Source organism: Citrus sinensis, chromosome 7 (assembly GCF_022201045.2).
Source record: "Citrus sinensis cultivar Valencia sweet orange chromosome 7, DVS_A1.0, whole genome shotgun sequence".
In the NCBI taxonomy this organism is placed as follows: domain Eukaryota; kingdom Viridiplantae; phylum Streptophyta; class Magnoliopsida; order Sapindales; family Rutaceae; genus Citrus; species Citrus sinensis.
In genome coordinates, this window is record NC_068562.1 from 1,101,572 (window position 1) to 1,120,665 (window position 19,094).

Consider the following 19,094-nt stretch of genomic DNA (forward strand, 5'->3'; position numbering starts at 1 on the left):
AATTGTAAATGTCATTTTCTAAATGTTAGAGATTTTTGTATCCTTTTTTTATTTTTTTTTAAGTTTGTTGCTTTTCCTAAACTTTTGGGTTGCATCGGTACTTTTCCTTTTGGTGACATTTGTTTGGCTGTATTTTAGCTCTTCATAACAAATTATTAAGATGTATATAAAAATAGAGAACAACGAACAGATTTTAAACTGTAGATAAATATCTCTGTCTTTTGTAGAAAAGTTAGTGGTTCATTTTCTTTTGGACCGGATTTAGTTTGGGTTTGAATTCTTTAATACCTGCAATTATTATGAAAAAGGGCCCTAAAGTTAGGTCAATTAAACATTGATCATCACCAATCTCAATTAGTAAACGTAAACATAGAGCTACAGTCGAATTGGTAAACGTAAACTGAGAGAGGATTGAGAAGTCTAAATTAATTATACAATAATAAAGTTGTTTCTTGTTCCAAATAATAATAACAATAATAAAGCAGCTGTTTATGATACGTAAACGAAAAAAGAAAAAGCCGCAATTACAATAAACCACGCTCAACCATTGTCCTTCACACCCAGTAATGTCAGATGAACACAAAACCGCGGTCTCATAATTCGCATAAACCGCACATTAAATTTATTATTTTTTTAAATTTTTACAGGATTGAAATAGTCCTGGCATTAGTAACGCACTGGATACTCAATAGTGGAAGTGCATTACCAACACGAGCATCATTGCCACAGCTTGCCTCTAAGCTCTGCTCGATCGTCGGATCCCTACAAATTGGACACTGCAATGATTTGACGCAGAGCCACTTATCTATACACTCCTTATGGAACACGTGCAGACACCGAGGCAAAATCCTAACAACATCTGTGTCCGCGTAATCATCCAAGCATATTGCACAGACTTTATTCGCAAAAGTGGTAGAGGAATTAGTAGGCAACCCTGTGGCTACGTCGCCGTAGGTGAATACAGGGATTGCTGCAAGCTTGTCTTCACGATGACGGTGACAATCTTGACATTCCTGCTGTCCATGGGGTGACTGGTTTGATCGATTGAAACATATGTAAATGGTTTTGAACAATAAAAAACAAATTAAACAAACCACGATGATGATTGCTATGATAATGCTTAGAGTCCTTGTGGTGTATTTATGGTAATAGCAGGACAAATTTTGTTCGTGATCCATGGGTTATTTTGGATTACTGGGAACCGAGTATAAATTAACGCTTTTTACCCTTTATATGGAAGAGGAGTAGCGATGCTATACAAACTTCGGTATATTATAACTGTTGCCAAGATTGCAATATAGCTTGCAATAAAATCTTTACTCGTGGATGGCATCTTTTTATTGGATAATCGTAAGTGACACCCGGTTGTTTTCTTCGTAGAATCGGAGTCACCATGAAACTTCCAAGAATTTCAGTTTCATCCATGTTTGTTAATTTACAGAGAAAATAGTGCAAATGTGTTACGGCAGGTATGGTAATTGAAGCCGTAAAACGCGACACATATACATCCTCTATATGGAATATACAATTGTACGATGCTATACAAATTTAAGTAATATCATAACTATTTCTAGAGAGTGGGTAAACCCACCTGAACTATTGTTCAATAAAATGTTAACACGTTGATGAAAGAAAGGATTTAAGAGAAAATGTAGATGTTTGAAACGATTGTTCCAAATAGACAAATACTTCTCCTCATAGAACTGGAGACGCAGGAAACTTCCAAGAAATTCATTCAGTTATATGGTAGACATGAATAATCATTGTAGTTATGATACGAATTTATATATCAAATTGGAGCCATCAGAGGGGGCGCGAGTGGAGGAGCTCAACCGAGAACCCACAGTCAATCAACCCAGGGAGGAAGTTCACCATGAGCCAGTGCAAGATAATCAACGGCCCAAACGAAACAAGAAACTTCCAGACTGGCTAAGAGACTACGTCGTTTAGGATGATCCGTGGAAGTATTGTGATTGGCTGCGTTTGTTTTGGATTCCTTTTTGTCATTTTCTGTTGCGTTGTCAAAATTGGTTATTTTCGATTGTCTGGTATATATTGCTGGATTTTGTCATTTTGTAAAGGCATGAAATGAATGAACCACTTTTCTTCCTCTCTCTGACTCTTCTTCTTTTCTTCTTTCTCATTTCTCAACTTCCAGTTCTTTCCTCTGGAGCAAACACTCGCTCGAAGTAGTGATAATTTTGATATTGCTCGGTTTCACGAATTAAGAGCGTATCAAGTTATCCATACACTTACTTCATTAAAGATTATAAAGGAAAAAGTAGAATTTTGGTAATTTGAAAACTTGACTACAGGCAATAGCGTCATTTTAATTCGAAGATATTATGGTAGCTGATGTGGGCTTTGTCGGTTTGCTTGCTTCTGCAGTTATCCAAGATTGAGAGTTGCATTTTGGCTATTTTACTGCCTCAGAAGAATTTTATTTTATTTTTGTTTCGATTTTTTAAAAAATTCTTTTAAGTAATTATGTGGCCAACTTTATGTATGTTAAAAAATTACAATTTACCTTTCCACGATATTTTTTCATTAATATTTTAAATTAAAATATAAAACAGGAATACTGTTTTTTTTTTATCTGAACCACGAGGTGGTCCTGAGTGGGAAAACGAGAATACTGTTTAAAGAATTGATTTTGTAGTATAAATCTGAAACATTAAATGCTGAGCGAGTTTAAAACAAGAAGTCTGGATTGGAATCTCGTTCACATAAACGAAAGTGAATTAAATTATCTTTAGGGCAAAAAAAAAAAAATCTGCGCTAGTGTAATGCTATGTTGAAACATGAGGTGAACTCCTCAAACGCACGATAAAAATCGTCAGGCTCATTGAATTTCCACGTTGATATCATGATACAAACCCACGATGAACATTATTAACATATCCTCTGATGAAATTTGAGCAAGTTCAAAGAACTAAGGATCAAAAGGAGATGGGGCACCATTTGATCAGCTTTAATATTGTCACCTTCCCTAGCGATGGGAATATATGTACGAGATATAGTGGTAGATCAAAGCTTAAAGACCCCTCCACACGCGTACGGTTTTTATGCGAAATGATTAGGTCGGTAAGCAATTAAGCATCGACATACACACATTCTCAAACCACTTCCCTTTTCAAGGGCCCGACCTGGTACGAACAACGCGTATGCAGTCAAATAAACTTTAGTATTACTCTATTTTTGCATGTTTTAGTTGGGTTGTAAGTCACAACACAGCAAATGTAATTTAGGAAAATCCTTAAAAAATAATGTTGTGTTTTGTCAACTTGTGTTGTCTTTACAGGAAATGCAGTAGGTATCTACCTAGGCTAGCTATAGCTAGCTCTGAAAATGAAACGTCGGCAACCAAGTTACAAGTACCAGCTTTATTAAAATTAAACAATTAATTAATCCTAAATCTCAAGATTGTTTGAACTTGTACAATTTTGCGACTCGAAAGAAAGACAGAAAGGATCACAAGGCATAACACATTTATAAAATTTATTTATGCATATGTGTAACATTTTGCGCTATGCCTTACCAGTGATAAATACTAATTGACATGCCAATCTTATCTTGATTGACATCCAGAAGGAGGAGATGGAATTAGGATGAGTGACTCCTCTTTCAAGATCTTACCCATGACAGAAGCGGCAATTGAAGCTAATAATCACAATAAAAGAGGAATGGTTCTTCTATTTGAGCCACATTACATCAGTTTAAATGAAATTGTCTACTCTGTTGATATGCCTCAGGTAAGATTAAGTTCAAAATATTGTAATATATAATTTAATGCAATTTAGTTCAGATATAATGAATAATTTATATAATTGAATTTTTGCAGCAAATGAAACTTCATGGTAATCTTGAAGACAGATTGGTGATTTGAACAGTTTGAGTGGTGCTTTTAGGCCAGGGTTCTTAGTTCTTACCGCTCTGATGGTGTTAGTGGTGCTGGTAAAACCACTTTGATGGATGTGTTGGCTGGTAGGAAACCTGGAGGATATTTCACTAGGAACATCACTGTCTCTGGGTACCCTGAGAAACAAGAAACATTTGCTCGCATTTTAGGGTACTGTGAGCAAAATGACATCCACTCCCCACATGATACTTTATATGAGTCCTTGCCCTACTGAGCCTGGCTTCGATTAACCTCTGAAGTCAATTCTGAAACCAGAAAGTTTGGTACTGTAATTCATGGTGTTTGGACTTAATAGTCAAATTTTTTTTCTCCATAGGTCTCTGTGAGAGCTGCAACAAGTCCGTCCAATTGAGTATACTAGAAGTAGCTTGAATCGTAGAATCTGGCATGGAATATACTAATTTGTAGTTTCACCTATTGTTTGTACATGTTTATTGAGGAAGGCATGGAGCTTGTAGAACTGAATCCATTTAGACAAGCACTGTTTGGTTTAACTTGGGGTAAATGGTTTGTCAACAGAGCAGCGCAAAAGGCTTACCGTTGCGGTAGAGTTTGTTGCAAACCCTTCCATTATATCTAGGGATGAGCCCATTTCAGGGCTAGATGCAAGAGCTGCTACTACTGTTATTAGAATGGTTAGGAACACAGTGGACATGGGGAGAACAGTGGTTTGCACTATCCATCAGCCAAGCATTGACATTTTTTATTCTTTTGATGAGGTGAGAAATGTTAATGCCACTTTGAAGGAACTATGTTTCTTTTAAATTCCCCGTAATTTATGAGTATTAAGTGTTTAACCTAGTATTGCAGCTCTTTCTATTGAAGCAAGTGGGTCAAGAGATATCTGTTGGGCCACTGGGTCCTAGTTCCATCCATCTTATAAGTTATTTCGAGGTACGATGTCATAAACATTCACAAACATGGCACACAAATCATCTGCATGATGAGAAATTGAAACTAGCTAATGATGTATATTTCTTTAATGAAGAAAATTTTTGGAGTCAGCAAAATTAAAGACGGATACAATCTGGCAACTTGGTTATTGGAAGTTACAGCTTTATCCCAAGAAAGAGCTTTCGGGGTAGATTTTTCAGATATTTACAGAAACTCAGAACTGTACAAGTAGGTTTATGGTGAATAACTAGGATACATGATAGATCAAAATGAATATACCACTTTGGTTGTTATCTTAAATCTGTTGCTGTTGTATGTCATAAATTTCAGGAGAGCCAAAGCGGTAATAACAGAATTAAGCAAGCCTGCTCCAGTTTCAAAGTCCCTCCGTTTTGCTACTCAGTACTCTCAATCGATTTGCACGAAATTGTTTGCTTGGTCATGGAAACAGGCTCAACAACGTTGGTCATACTGGCGTAATACACCCTGCTGTTAGGCCTCTGTTTACATCCACAATGGCTGTGATGTTTGGGACAGTGCTCATAGGCACTAAAGGTGACATACAATAGGTAAATTGAAACATTAGATTTAAAATTCATCCATAGCTTTATAGTTTTATCTGCCTTTGAATCTTAATTTTGATATTTCGAATTATAGGACAAAGCAACAACATCTGTTTAATGTAATGGTTTCTATGTACACTGCTGTTCTCTTCCTTCTTGTCCAAAATGCTGGATCTCTGCAACTTGTAGCTGCTGTTGAATGGACAATCTTCTATAGAGAAAGTGCTTTGGGAACGTATTCAGCCATGCCATATGCCTTGCGCAAGTAACTAGTTTTTCGCATGTTTCATAATTGAAATGCAATAAAATTCTCTAAGATTCCTTATTAAAAAGTTTCATCTCTTATATTCCAGGTTACGATTGAGATCATGTATGCATATTGTTGCGGACCGCCCAAGTTGCTAGCTCAATTGCCCACAATTTCGAGCTAGAGAGCCCAAGATAAGGCCAAGAATGCTAGCTTGGCCCAATTCTGAAAAATTATAGGCAACTCTAGCACATTTGAGCTTGTAAATATTTAGAATGCTCCACACATTTCCAGCACATGTAAATATCTAAAATTCTAGGCCACTTCGTAGAATTCTCTAGAATTGTAAAGCATGCCAAGCCTTCCTTATAAATAGGGTATGGCATTTAGCATTTGAGAAACAAGTTTAGAGCAAGCAACTCAAACACTTGCAAGCTCTCTTGTAATCTCTCTTGTGAGTAATGCAATTTCTCTTATTCGGCTCCATTGCTCTCTTCTCTCTAGCTCTTCAAAAACCTCTAGACTTAACTAGTCAAGAAGCTCAAGACTTACTTAGCAACCTTCGACAAAGAGTTGTCTAAGTGCCGCACAGGTTCATTGCGCAAAATACTCACCCCGTGACAATATGCTCAAGCTCTTGTGGTCTTGTATATGGTGTTTTTAGTCTATGCTATGATTGGATTCGAATGGACTGCTGCCATGTTCTTTTGGTATCTACTCTTGATGCTCTTTATATTCTTTTACTTCACTTTCTATGGCATGATGGCCGAGGCTCTGTCAGCAAAACCCCAAATTGCAATTATTGTTTCATCTTCATTTTATACGATATGGAACCTCTTTCCTGGGTTCGTCATCCCAAGACCGGTAGGCATCAGCTACTCATTATCCATTAAACTAAAATGCCAAGTTTCCTTTAAGCATACTAACTAAAACAACTAACTTTTGTCCCCCCATTTTTCAGTTTGTTGACAACGGAGAATTCCAATATGGTGCAGATGGACTATTGGGCATCTCCGGTATCTTGGACTTGGACTTTTTGCATCACAGTTTGGAGATATACAGGACAGGACAGATGAAACAATTTAATAATTTTTTTACAAATTATTTCGGTTTCAGGCATGATTTTGTTGGAATTGTTGCGGTAGTTGTGGGTTTGCAGTAGCTTTTGCACAAAGCTTTGCTGTGGGAATCAAGAAATTTAATTTCTAGAACCAATAGATATTTTATTTCACTGAGTAGGCGGATATGCAAGTTTTTGTGTGTATTAAAAATCCTCCCACCCATATTTATTGTGAATTTGTGATTAATAATTGTATTAGCCTCTCACCCATGTTTATTGTATATTTGTGATAAATAATTGTATTTCAAACCTTAAATATTATCATAATGTTATTACGGTTACATTAGGTTTCCAGAAAATTGAAATGACAAATGTAAAAGGAAAAACAATATCGTAACCCACGGGCTAGGTTTCTCAGCTGAGAATTAGCAGGCTGCAGGTGCAGGTCCAGATCCAATAATGTTAAGAATTGCCGGTTGTATCAAGCCCCAACTAGTCAAGGCTCAACTCGGCTCATTTGGATATATTAAGTGGTCCGGTAGGATCCAATCTGCGTGGCACCATTGAGTTTATTGGCTCATTGATGTGCTGAATTCAAAAGAAAATTGGAGTTTGACTTGTCGCAGAGATATGGCTTCTTAACTCGAGTCAGGATACGATCGATACACACCCAATATATGCCATGGAATTTCAAAAGAATCGACTACCCAATCATCCCACTTGACAGAAACCAGACTTTCCTTATGGCTATGAACTCCTATCCTTTAGCCTTTAGTCCAAGATTTATTAAAACTTGTGTGTTTGGATCATATACGAGCAGTTGCTTACTACTCGATTTTATAAAGAATGCACCATTCTTCCAAATCCAAGTGGCGTCGCACTTCTAAAATAGGTCCAATGGTTAATTCTTTTGTCCAAATATTATCCTTGTTCATCACCCATATGTCAAAACAACTTGTGGGCATATCTAAAACAAGCAAATAAAGAGATTCATCATATACTCCAAGAATTGGATCCGTTAAATAAGAAGTGTGAGGCATTTGCATCTCTTGAAACACCTAATCACGCATGTGAAATGATAGGATCACTTGGTTGCCACCTTGGCGCCATACCAACCAATAACATACCTTGTTCAAATATGTGTTCCCGTACGTATTTCCAAACCTTATATTATCAAGCTCTGAAGCTTTTAAATATCTCCAACAATCACCACTTAAGGTGTACAATGTAACCAAAGTACACACAGAAAATTCATATGTGAATTGATGCTTCAAGCTGCGTAAAAAAACTATCTTTTAGTCATTACTTAATGAATTCAATTCAAATCCAATTCTACAATGGTAGGTAAAGAATCTCTGTGGATGTGGGAGAACTTTTTTACATTTTGGGCTCTGAATTCTCTTGTTGCCACGTTCCACAAGAACATGCGATATAGATTTTTATCATGAAAACAAAATACACCATAATATGGACCCAAAAGCTCTTGACAGTTGTTTGATAGGGGTTCAAGTATTTCATGTGATGATAAATTAGTTAGTGTTTCATCAGGGAACAAGACATATGTCGGTTCATTATAGACAGAAGCATTAACATAGTTAACCGCGAGGCGAGTATTGTCATCATTGTAGTTCTTGAGATGTCTGGAAATTAAACGAGGGCTTTTAATTAAAGCATACCAGAATCCACAGGCGCACCGGTATCGCAGTAAAGATTTCACCGGTAGCCGCGACAGAATTTCAACAATAACATCTTCAGAAATATCGTCATTGCTTTTCACTATTATCTTTCTAATAATATTCTCGACTCCAATTTGCTTCGAAATTTATCAAAATTAACTCTTAAGCAATGACGATGGCCGATATGGAAACCTTAGGCGTAAATTGATATTTTTTTCTCACCCTACATTACTGACGAAACACCTACTCTGGAAACGATAAAAGTTAATTTCAGGTAAGTTGTTGATCTCAAACAGAAAGAATAAATGCACGGATGGGCAATGACTTCGCTGCCACATTGCCTGCAACAAACGTGGTCAGTTTATGGTTAGATTTTGACCTTGAATTCTTTTGAGAAAAAAAAAAAATTATTGAGATACCATTAAGTATGTGACACGAGACTATTCACTTATTTACAAAATTGTCCCCTCAATGATTTCACGTTCTCATTTTCTGCACTTGTTGGATGCAGTCATATTCAGTGTTGAGATCAAATCCTGTTATAGCTGGAACTTGATGTTTTACTGCAACCTTGCATCTGTCAATTTGTTCACAATCAAGACATGGTGCGAAATTACTTTCTCTTTTCTCTCTTGCAATATTTTGGTGATCGATAATCATTATAGTGACAGCTCATATTAGTTCATATATTTATTATCGTCAAATTCTATTTTCGTAATTTTTTGTTATTTTTTAATTGGCAGTCCTCTGCCTTGACCGATATCGCCAGCTCCATGCTTATGCCTGAAGATGTGAGGTTAGAAATTCTATCAAGATTGCCCGTGAAATCTCTAATGCGACTGAGATGTGTTTGTAAATCTTGGTATGCTTTAATCGAGAATCCTAAGTTTATTTCCAAACACCTTGAAAACTTTAATGATGAGAACGCTCATCTCATGATTAGCTATCAAGTTTATGATGATGATGGACCAAACAGTGTAACCAGTTTGTTTAAAGATAAAACATTAGTAGATTTATCGTATGAAAATATCCATAGACCTATATCTAGAGAGCTTTTGGGTCCTTATGATGGTATATTTTGCTTATGCGATGGTGGTCTAATTACTTTATGGAACCCTGCAACAAAAGAATGCAGAACTCTTCCGAGTTATAAAAAAAACCTGCCAGCTTTTGCAACTTTTTTAAAGAGAAATGCTATATTTGGATTATGTGATGGGAGTGGTGACTACAAAGTAGTCTTTATATGCAAATTATGGAATGAGAAAATTCAAGACGCTTATGAGCATGCGCATGTTGCTGTCTACACTTCAAGTACTGATTCTTGGAGAGTTTCAAAAGGCAATATTAAGTGGATTCCTTATGTGTTTGAGAGTTATTACAATAATGCCAACTTGAATGGAGTTTTTTATTGGTTTGTATCTAGAGCTGGTGATTTCCACTCGAAATTAATTCTTTTATTTCGCATCAGCGATGAGGAGTTCCAAGAGATACAGAGGCCTTGCATTCCTTATACTCCTTTCGAGAGTCTTGCACCACTTAATGGATCTATCGCTTTGCTACACTTAGATGAAAGCAATCAATATATTGAAATTTGGGTGATGAACGAAATGAATTGGATTCAACAATTTGCAATTGGACCTTTTTTAGGAGTCAAGTCGCCATGTGGATTTTGGAAGAACAATGCAGTTTTAATGGAGTCTATCAATGGGAAGCTGCTCTTGTATGATCTCGTTGTCCAAGAAATGAGGGATCTTGGACGCTTTAGTAGTGGAGAACTTGGAGCCGCAATCCTAATTTATTGCTACAAGGAAAGTTTAATCAGACTCAAGGGAGAGGAAGAAGATAGTTTATCCGATTCTTTCGACATTCCGTGGCATATAATGGGAGAGTATTAAATTTCAATTGGATACTGCTTGTTTCGGTGTTGTTGTCTAGATGAAGCTACAACTTTAAAAAGTTATAAATTCTCCCAATATCATAATTATTTACTATACTTATGTGGATAGTGTTGATTTTGGTGATGCTGAGGTCTTCCACTTTAACTTACAATTCGATATTGAAATTGGTTTATCTTCGCTATTGGTAGAGTCGAATTCATTACATGTTGTTAAGTTAGTTTTAAGTCGAGCTTCTACTCGTACTAAGGCTTTTTCTTGTGGATGAATCCTTCTCAGAGTGAGGACATTTGATTGAAATAAAATAAAAATGTAGCAGAAAAACACAGGAAAAGGGTAATCTCACCCATATTGGCTAAATTATCAGCTACACCTTTACCCTTCCTGAAGACATCTGAAAAGTGAACCGTCATGGGATCCATTAGAGCAATACAATTATTCCATCGATGAATAAGAAACCGAGGGGGCGGAAGCCACTTATTACAACGATGAAGCACAAGCTAAGGAAGAAGCACATTCGATCCACAACATAGTCCAACCCCGAACAAATGCATGCTCAATAGCCAAGATAACAGCAATCAGCTCAGCAACAAAAGCCGTCTCAGCATGTAACGGAAAGAAATACCATGCAAAAATTTCCCCCTCACAGGTTCTGGACACAGCCCCACAAGCAGAAACATGAGAAGAACCTTTCAGCATGCCATCACTATTAAATTTTATCCAATCTCGAGATGGGGGAATTGAACTCACAATTTGAACATGAGGAGCTCGATAATGCATAATACCAACACCCAAATCCAGAAGAAGATCTCTTTCACTCCCGAAGCGAGCGTAATCTCAACCAAATTTGGCAACCCTAATTAAATAAGCCTTGCAAGCGGTAATAACTGATATAGCTGGAGCATAATTACCATCAAAGCGAGATTGATTCCTGTTGAACCAAATCTGACCAAGGATAAACATAAACATAGCCACCTGCAAATTACAAAATTGAGAACGTAAACTCCGTGAAAAAATATTTGAAACACTCCGTAGTTGAACCCAACTGAGAAAAAGCCATCTTTAAAGTGTAAGCATTCAAAGAAGACATGAAAAGCATCCTCTTCACAACAATATGCACCACATAAAACACAACAAGAGACCAAAACGATACCACACTTCTTAACTTACTCAAGCGGTGGAGTTCTTTGCGCTTTAGTATTTAATCTAAATACACTTTATTCAAAACACTAATAAATTTTTAACAAATTGACTCTTACTTAGCATACTCTAAAATTAAATACCAAAATTATCCTCAACTAAATATCTGTTGTTATGAATTTTTTCTTTCTATATTCATAAAAATAGTTTTTATGCCCAACAACTTACTTCAGGTGATTGCTAACTTGTTATATGATAAATGTAGAAATTCTTTCAAGAAATAGCTATTTTTTTTTTCATCTCATTCCATATGAATATTAACGGTTGTTTGATTGAAAACAATAATTATTTATCTCAATAATCCACCAAATGAACGCATTGACCATTATGTAAAATTCGACAAAAAAAATGTCAAAACAAATTATTCTTTCATGATTTAAATTCACTAACTAACAAGGAAAATAAAGATTAAAATTTGATGAAATCAACAAGATGGGGTAGAAAATTTGAGAAAAATGTGTTTACAACGTCACTTTTATTAGGGTTTGATGAATCTGTCACAATGTAAGAAAATTAATTGTTGAAAAAGTAAGATTACTTAAATTGATGAGATTGAGAAATCAAAATTAACGTTTATTATATGGATGTAGTAAATGGGTGATATAAGGTTGTCGTAATAGTAAATTCAATTAGGAACATTTTAGTAATATAAATTTTTGTTAAAAGATGAATGTTAAAATAATTTTGAGAGTGAAAATAATCCCATCCGTACTGAAGTTGCAATTTATGTCCATCCTAAGAATTCAGTTTTATGTCCCTCAAATTGCAATTTATTAGCGATAAGCCATGTATGGACATTTTCATTTAGCCAGAACGAATTAAATTGTAAAATATATATAAGGTTGTCGTAATACTAAATTCAATTAGGAACATTTTAGTAATATAAATTTTTGTTAAAAGATGAATGTAAAAATAATTTTGAGAGTGAAAATAATCCCATCCGTACTGAAGTTGCAATTTATGTCCATCCTAAGAATTCAGTTTTATGTCCCTCAAATTGCAATTTATTAGCGATAAGCCATGTATGGACATTTTCATTTAGCCAGAACGAATTAAATTGTAAATATATAGCAAGTATAATCTAATTTCTGATTGTTTTGATTTGTTGTATTCTTCTTCCACAATCGCAATTGTAAGTGGTATAGTATATCATATATAGTAGAAAAACAAGTTGAAAAAATATATCAATAATGTGTAATGTAAATGGTGAACCATGAAACATGATGTTAACCAAGGCAGTACTAAAACAGAAAAAGTATGTTATTGTTTTATGGGTCTGACTGTTTATCATTTTACGTGTGTGGTTATGATTCATGCTCTACTAAAATAGTCATAGCCATTTTTTATAATATTTATTTGAATGTTGTAGTCGCATTTTTTTTTTAAATAAAGTTTGCTGACTATAGCCTAAGGGTATTGTCATCATGTAGTTGATCAGGTGCCTTTTTTTTTTTTTTTACCCCTAACTGAAGAATCAAATAATTACCCTTTAACTTAACCAAGCCTACTGACTGCTGACAAAAAGCCCACTCTAGAAGTTCTCAAAGTAAATTCCAGCTAAATTATTGATTTGAAACAGAAAGAAAATTCACGGATGGGCAATGACTTCGCTGCCATGTTGACTGCAAGAAATGTGGTCAGTTTATGGTTAGATATTGATCTTCAATTTTTTTTTTTTTTCAAAATTTGTTATATACCACCGAAGTGTGTAACACAAGACTTTTCATTTTTTTTTTGGGGGGGAAAGTACAAGATTTTTCACTTAGTTACAGAATTGTCCCGTCAGTGATTTCCATTTTCCCTTCTCATTTTTTGCGACTTATTGGATGCCATCGTATCCAGAGTTAGATCAAAATTTTTTTTTCCCGTTCTCATTTCACAAGCAAGATATGGTACGAAATAATTCTCTCTCTCTCTTTTTTGGCGTAATACTTTGGTGAGCTTTAAGTATTATGACAATTCATTAAATTACTGTGTTAATTCATATATTTAAAAATTATTCTTAATTTTGTTATTTTTGATTGGCAGTCCTCTGCCTTGACCGATGTCGACAGCTCCATGCTTATGCCTGAAGATGTGAGGTTAGAAATTCTATCAAGATTGCCCGTGAAATCTCTAATGCGACTAAGATGTGTTTGTAAATCTTGGTATGCTTTAATCGAGAATCCTAAGTTTATTTCCAAACACCTTGAAAATTTTAATGATGACAACGCTTATCTCATAATTAGCTATCAGGTTTACGATGATGCTGGACACGATAATCTAACCTGTTTGTTTAAAGATAAAACATTGGCAGATATATCCTATGAAAATATCCATAGGCCCATACTTAGAACGCTTTTGGGTCCTTATGATGGTATATTTTGTTTGTGCGATGATTCTCTAATATTTTTATGGAACCCTGCAACAAAAGAATGCAGAACTCTTCCGAATTATAGTAATTTTCTTCCAACTTGTGCAACGTTTCTATACGAAAATGCTATATTTGGATTAGATCATACAAGTGGCGACTACAAGGTAGTCTTTATATGCGAATTGTGGAATGAGCAAATTGAAGCCCCTTATGAGCATTCGCTTGTTGCAATATACACTTCAACTACTGATTCTTGGAGAGTTTCAAAAGGCAATGTTGAGTGGATTCCATATGACTTCAAGAGTCATTTCAAAAGCACCAACTTAAATGGAGTTTTTTATTGGTTGGTATCAAGAGATGATGGTGACCACTCAAATATAATGCTTTCATTTCACATCAGCGATGAGGAGTTCCGAGAGATAGAGAGGCCGCGTATTCCTTACTCTTCACACGAGAGTCTAGGGCTATTTAATAACTCTGTCAGTTTGCTACACTTCGACAAAAGCAGTCACTACATTGACATATGGCTGATGAGCGATATGAATTGGATCCAACAATTTGCAATTGGACCTTTTTTAGGAGTCATGTCGCCGCGTGGAATTTGGAAGAACAATGCAGTCCTAATGGAGTCTGATAATGGCACACTACTCTTATATGATCTGATTGTAGAAGAAGTGAGGGATCTTGGACGCTTTACTAGAGGAACACTTGGAACAGCAATCCTAACTTATTGCTACAAGGAAAGTTTAGTCAGACTCAAGAGGGTGGAAGATGATAGGTTATCCGATCCTTTCGACATTCCATGGCATATAATAGAAGACAATCAATTAGATATTACTCTTTTTGGGAGAAATTCTAGATTTGATATTATTCTTAATTAATGCATATATAATATGTATAACATATTAAATATAACTATTAATTACATGGTAATTTTTTAAAACAAATATACAAGTGATGTATTAATTAAGTGTAACATCAAAATCCAGAAATCCGTCTCCTTTTGCAAGTGATGTCTAAGTGTCTCGAAGGAGCCACAATCAATCACATACTCTCCTTTTAAATGCTATAAACTCTCAAATGAATTTTGACAATTGACAAATTTGCTTTGCACTCTATTTAATACTCAATTATAAATGAAAACTGAAATGTTTTAAATAATAAATGTTGAACAAAAAATTATATTAATGTGTTTATAAATTATAAACTATATATCAATTGATAAAAAAGTATAATTTAATTATTTTAATGAATTATTATATAATACTTAAAATAAGTTATTGAATTTATATTATTTTATTTAGTATATTTGTTTTAAATCTTTAAATTTGATCTTTGGTTAACAAACTTTAATAGTTCTAAAATCTTTCTATATTAGTAATATCAAAAATATTTTTTTTCCATAATATTGTCCAATATGTTATTATGTTACTAATCATATTTATGTAAAAGGATTTTGCTATGTTACATTGAATGTACCATACACAACTAACAAGAACCACACAATTATACTATGTTTAGCACCAACCTATAAATTTTTAAATCCATTAGCAATAGCCTAAGATACGCTTTATTAAAACCACACCAGCCTACTCGTTGTCCTATATCTTAGAATATCACTAAAAGACTATTTTAATTTTTTTCTTCAAATATTTATGAAAAAAAATAAACTCTCTCCCAATAGACTCTTCAAATAGAAATAAGTTTATATTACTTTAATCAAATTTTTTCCTTCATCAAAATAAAAGCAAGTATTGCACTTTTCTTTCTTCATGAGTGATAAGATAAAAAATAATATAATACTAAACTTAATGTTCCAAAAGACTCTTCAAATAATATTATTCAAATGAGAAAGATGAATAATCTTATTTGAAAAGTCTTTTAAGCTCTTTTTATTTACACGACTCTTCATTGTTTCTCATTTAAAGAACTTTTTAGTGATGTTCTAATTTTATATATACATATAAGTAAAAAGTAAAGAAAAATTGTTATTTTACCCCCTAATTTTCAACTTTTATCACTTAGGTTACTCTTTTTGCAGTTTTCATTATATCGCCATAGTTATTGATGTCAAAATTTCAACGTCAAAAAATCATTCCAACAACAAATTTCTTATTCAAAATGTTATTTTTTTTCTTATTCAAATTAACCATCGTCATGTAACAGAAGATTTATCTACTAAAATAATTGCATGATCTTTTTGGAGGTTTCAACTTGAGTCAAAATCTGTTTGATACACACCCAATATCTGCCACGGAATCGGAATGTCAAAAAAATCGACTACCCAATCTTCCCACTCGGTAGAAATTAGGCTTTCCTTGTACCTGTGAAGGAATAAACCATCAGTTCCTAGTCCAACATCTCTCAGGGCTCGTGTATTTGGATCATATAAAAGAAGTTGGTTAGTGTTGGATTCTATAAAAAATGAACCGTTCTTCCAAAATTCAAGTGCCCTCAAGACTCCCAAAATAGGTCCAACGGATAATTGCTTTGTCCAAGACCCCTCTTTCATCACCCATTTCTCAAAGCAACTTTCAGACCTATCGAAATCTAGGAAATGAAGAGAGTTGTCATATACTCCAAGAATTGGATTTGGAAAATAAGAATTATCAGGACATTTTATCACATGGAACGCCTCATCACGCATGTGAAATGAAAGGATCTCTTGGCAGTTATTATAACGCCATGCAATCCAGTAACAAATTCTGTCCAAATATGTGTTCTCGGACTGCTGTCCTCCCAGAAAAGAATAGTCACTAAGCTCGTTGGCTTTTAAATATCTCCAAGAATCTGTGCTTAGCGTGTGCAAAATAACTTCTGTGGATACAGAATCCTTGCGTGTGTTATCATCGGTCAAATTCAGTATGAATATTATCTTGTAGTCATTACTTGATGAATCTAATTCAAAACCAAAATTAAGCTGATAAACCCATTTATGGCGCGGGATTTCCCCTTTCCATTTTGGGAGAGCTCTAAATTCTCTAGTTGCCAAGTTCCATATAGATATGCGATTAGAGTTTTTATCATGTAAACAAAACAGGCCATTACAATTACCCAAAAGTTCGTGATCGTGCCTTGTTGGAGGTTCAAATCGTTCGTCGTTTGATAAATCTACCAGTGTTTCATCATGGAACAAGACATAGGGAGGTCCCTCATCATAACCAGGAACCTTTTCGACAACAAGACGAGTATTATCATCATTGTAGTTGATAATGTGCCTGGAAACAAATCTAGGGCTTTTAATTAAAGCGCACCAAAACCGACAAACAAATTTGTATCGCATTAAAGATTTAACGGGTAGTCTTGATAGAATTTCGATGAGTAGATCTTCAGAAAAATCATCATTGCTTGTCATGATTGTCTTCCCCTGGATTTGCAATCTTTACCCTGCAATAACAAATTTCAAAATATTCTCAATTCCAGTCTGCTATACATTTCACACTTTGGCATTTATGATGATCATCAATTTATATTGAAACCCTTATGCGTAAAATATGATTCTGATATGTTGTTCCCTATTTGGCATATCATAACTGAGCGTCATAAAATTGTGGGAAATGTTTGGGGAAACAAGACAAAAGCTCATTCAAAACAACACAGTTTTGGTACATATATCAGTCCTCAATATTTTCAGTCATTTCGCATAACGTTCCACATCATTTGAGACATAAATTCACCAACAGGTGACATGAAATTAATCTAGTAAATGCCCAGAAAGAAAATCAAATCGCACACCGTAACTTACTATAATGGCAAATGCAGGATTGATCGGAATATTAACTGAGTGTAATCTCCACCAGGACTGCGAGTCTCATTTACATCAAATAAATTGTGATTTCCATCGACCTGATCCGACCCTTGACTAGAACACGAGGATTCATATTTTCCAAATGCATGAGATGACATAAACCTTCTAATTGTGGACAGCAAAATTTTAAATGAGGAATGACATGACCAATTTAAGTGCGAGAAATGTGGCTGGAGCTGGATTTTGCTCTTGAAAGTAAATGCTCAATCTAAATTTAGTGTCAACTATTGACCGTTAACGAGGAGTCGGATTTCGGATGTTTACTCAATGGACGGATGCCTTGTCATCTAGGCTTGAATGATATTCCTCTTTGGACTTTAGATGATTATATTACATTCTTTAGTGTTGTGTTGATTTTTGCGAGATGAAATTTTAGTGGTATTTGCAAGACTTTCGGGTAATGATAGTTCCACCGCACTATCAGTGCAATGCACTCATTTTATAAATTTTTCGCTGCTATTACCCATCCTCAATTCTTGTTTGAATTTTCGGTAATTGCTTCATGAAAATAGCGTCCACCGATGGCATTTCTTTTAATTTTAAACATAAAATCAATTATGTCATTAATTGAAATTTATGTGGTGACCCACGTAAATGAGAGAAATTCTACAATGCATCTATGTTCCATATCACAATTTGACATAAAACCACCAACTAATGATAAGTGGACACATGTGATAGATGTTGAAAATTTTTTAAATAAAAATCCCTCAAATATTTTTAAATTCCAAAAAAGGGGGGACAAATAATTAATGTTAGTATTTCTCTCTCACTTCAATATCCCATTCATATTCTTTTGTTCTCTTTTTAACCTTTATCTCTATTCTATTGACTACTATTGCTAAAACCTCGTGAAGAAGAAGAAGAAGAAAAAGCATTTTTTTTTTAATGATGAAGATGTCACTACCACTGAATCAGCAGATTTCTTTATGATGGATGAAGAGGAAGATGATTTTGCAATATCTGCTATTCTTTAAACGGACATCGCAATTGTCTTTTTTCTGCTGGAAAGATTATATTGGATTCATTCTAAATTTGTTAACTTATTATTATTCATATAATTAATGAATTTTAATGAATCATGCTTAATCTTTTTTTTAACTAATTCATTTGGATTTTATTAATCTTGTTTATCTTACAATGACGTAAAATTATCACAAGATCAAATAGTAAGCTCTATAACATCTTAATTTCCATTAAGCCCATCTTAATTTCCATAAAATCCACTGAATACTGATGACATTATTCTTCTATAAAAGTAAAAAATCCGAAGACATTTAGGATTTCTCGTATTCAATAAAAAGTAATTAACATTTTCTTGGAAAATGAAATAAAATAAAACCCGTTTGAGGTGTTGTTAACATTTTCACGGAAAAGACATTTGTCATATGTTTAATTGGCAAGAACAATTTCAGCGTAACTTTACTGATGTTTTTGCAAAATATAGAGTAAACTAAAATTATGCCTTAATATTGCCAA

The 19,094-nt window shown here is 34.4% G+C and overlaps 4 protein-coding genes and 1 pseudogene across 4 annotated transcripts; 3 read left to right on the forward strand and 2 right to left on the reverse strand.

Moving 5' to 3' along the window:
• Positions 1-641: 641 nt before the first annotated feature.
• Positions 642-1,425, reverse strand: LOC102629901 (E3 ubiquitin-protein ligase Os03g0188200-like). Its single transcript, XM_006467104.1, has 2 exons — positions 1,393-1,425; positions 642-1,031 (listed from the first exon to the last, which is right to left on the reverse strand). Exons 1-2 carry the CDS (start codon positions 1,423-1,425, stop codon positions 642-644), a joined length of 423 nt encoding a protein of 140 aa, XP_006467167.1.
• Positions 1,426-3,608: 2,183 nt separating this feature from the next.
• Positions 3,609-6,785, forward strand: LOC102629622 (pleiotropic drug resistance protein 1-like; annotated as a pseudogene).
• Positions 6,786-9,132: 2,347 nt separating this feature from the next.
• On the forward strand, positions 9,133-10,254 carry LOC102629338 (F-box protein CPR1-like). The gene has a single exon (XM_006467103.3). It carries the CDS (start codon positions 9,133-9,135, stop codon positions 10,252-10,254), a length of 1,122 nt encoding a protein of 373 aa, XP_006467166.3.
• A 3,258-nt stretch (positions 10,255-13,512) lies between these two features.
• Positions 13,513-14,688, forward strand: LOC102629051 (F-box protein At3g22700-like). Its single transcript, XM_006467102.2, has one exon. It carries the CDS (start codon positions 13,513-13,515, stop codon positions 14,686-14,688), a length of 1,176 nt encoding a protein of 391 aa, XP_006467165.2.
• A 1,328-nt stretch (positions 14,689-16,016) lies between these two features.
• Positions 16,017-17,162, reverse strand: LOC102628777 (F-box/kelch-repeat protein At3g23880-like). Its single transcript, XM_006467101.1, has one exon. The coding sequence runs from the start codon at positions 17,160-17,162 to the stop codon at positions 16,017-16,019; it is 1,146 nt and encodes a 381-aa protein (XP_006467164.1).
• Between the last annotated feature and the right edge of the window lie 1,932 nt (positions 17,163-19,094).

Excerpts from the sequence above, each read along its gene's own strand:
- LOC102629901 (XM_006467104.1), bottom strand. The coding sequence starts at position 1,425 with ATGGATGAAACTGAAATTCTTGGAAGTTTCATG. Across the intron at positions 1,032-1,392 it reads AAATTCTTGGAAGTTTCATG|TCACCCCATGGACAGCAGGA; the intron begins GTGACTCCGATT and ends CGATCAAACCAG.
- LOC102629338 (XM_006467103.3), top strand. The coding sequence starts at position 9,133 with ATGCTTATGCCTGAAGATGTGAGGTTAGAAATTCTATCAAGATTGCCC.
- LOC102629051 (XM_006467102.2), top strand. The coding sequence starts at position 13,513 with ATGCTTATGCCTGAAGATGTGAGGTTAGAAATTCTATCAAGATTGCCC.
- LOC102628777 (XM_006467101.1), bottom strand. The coding sequence starts at position 17,162 with ATGACAAGCAATGATGATTTTTCTGAAGATCTACTCATCGAAATTCTA.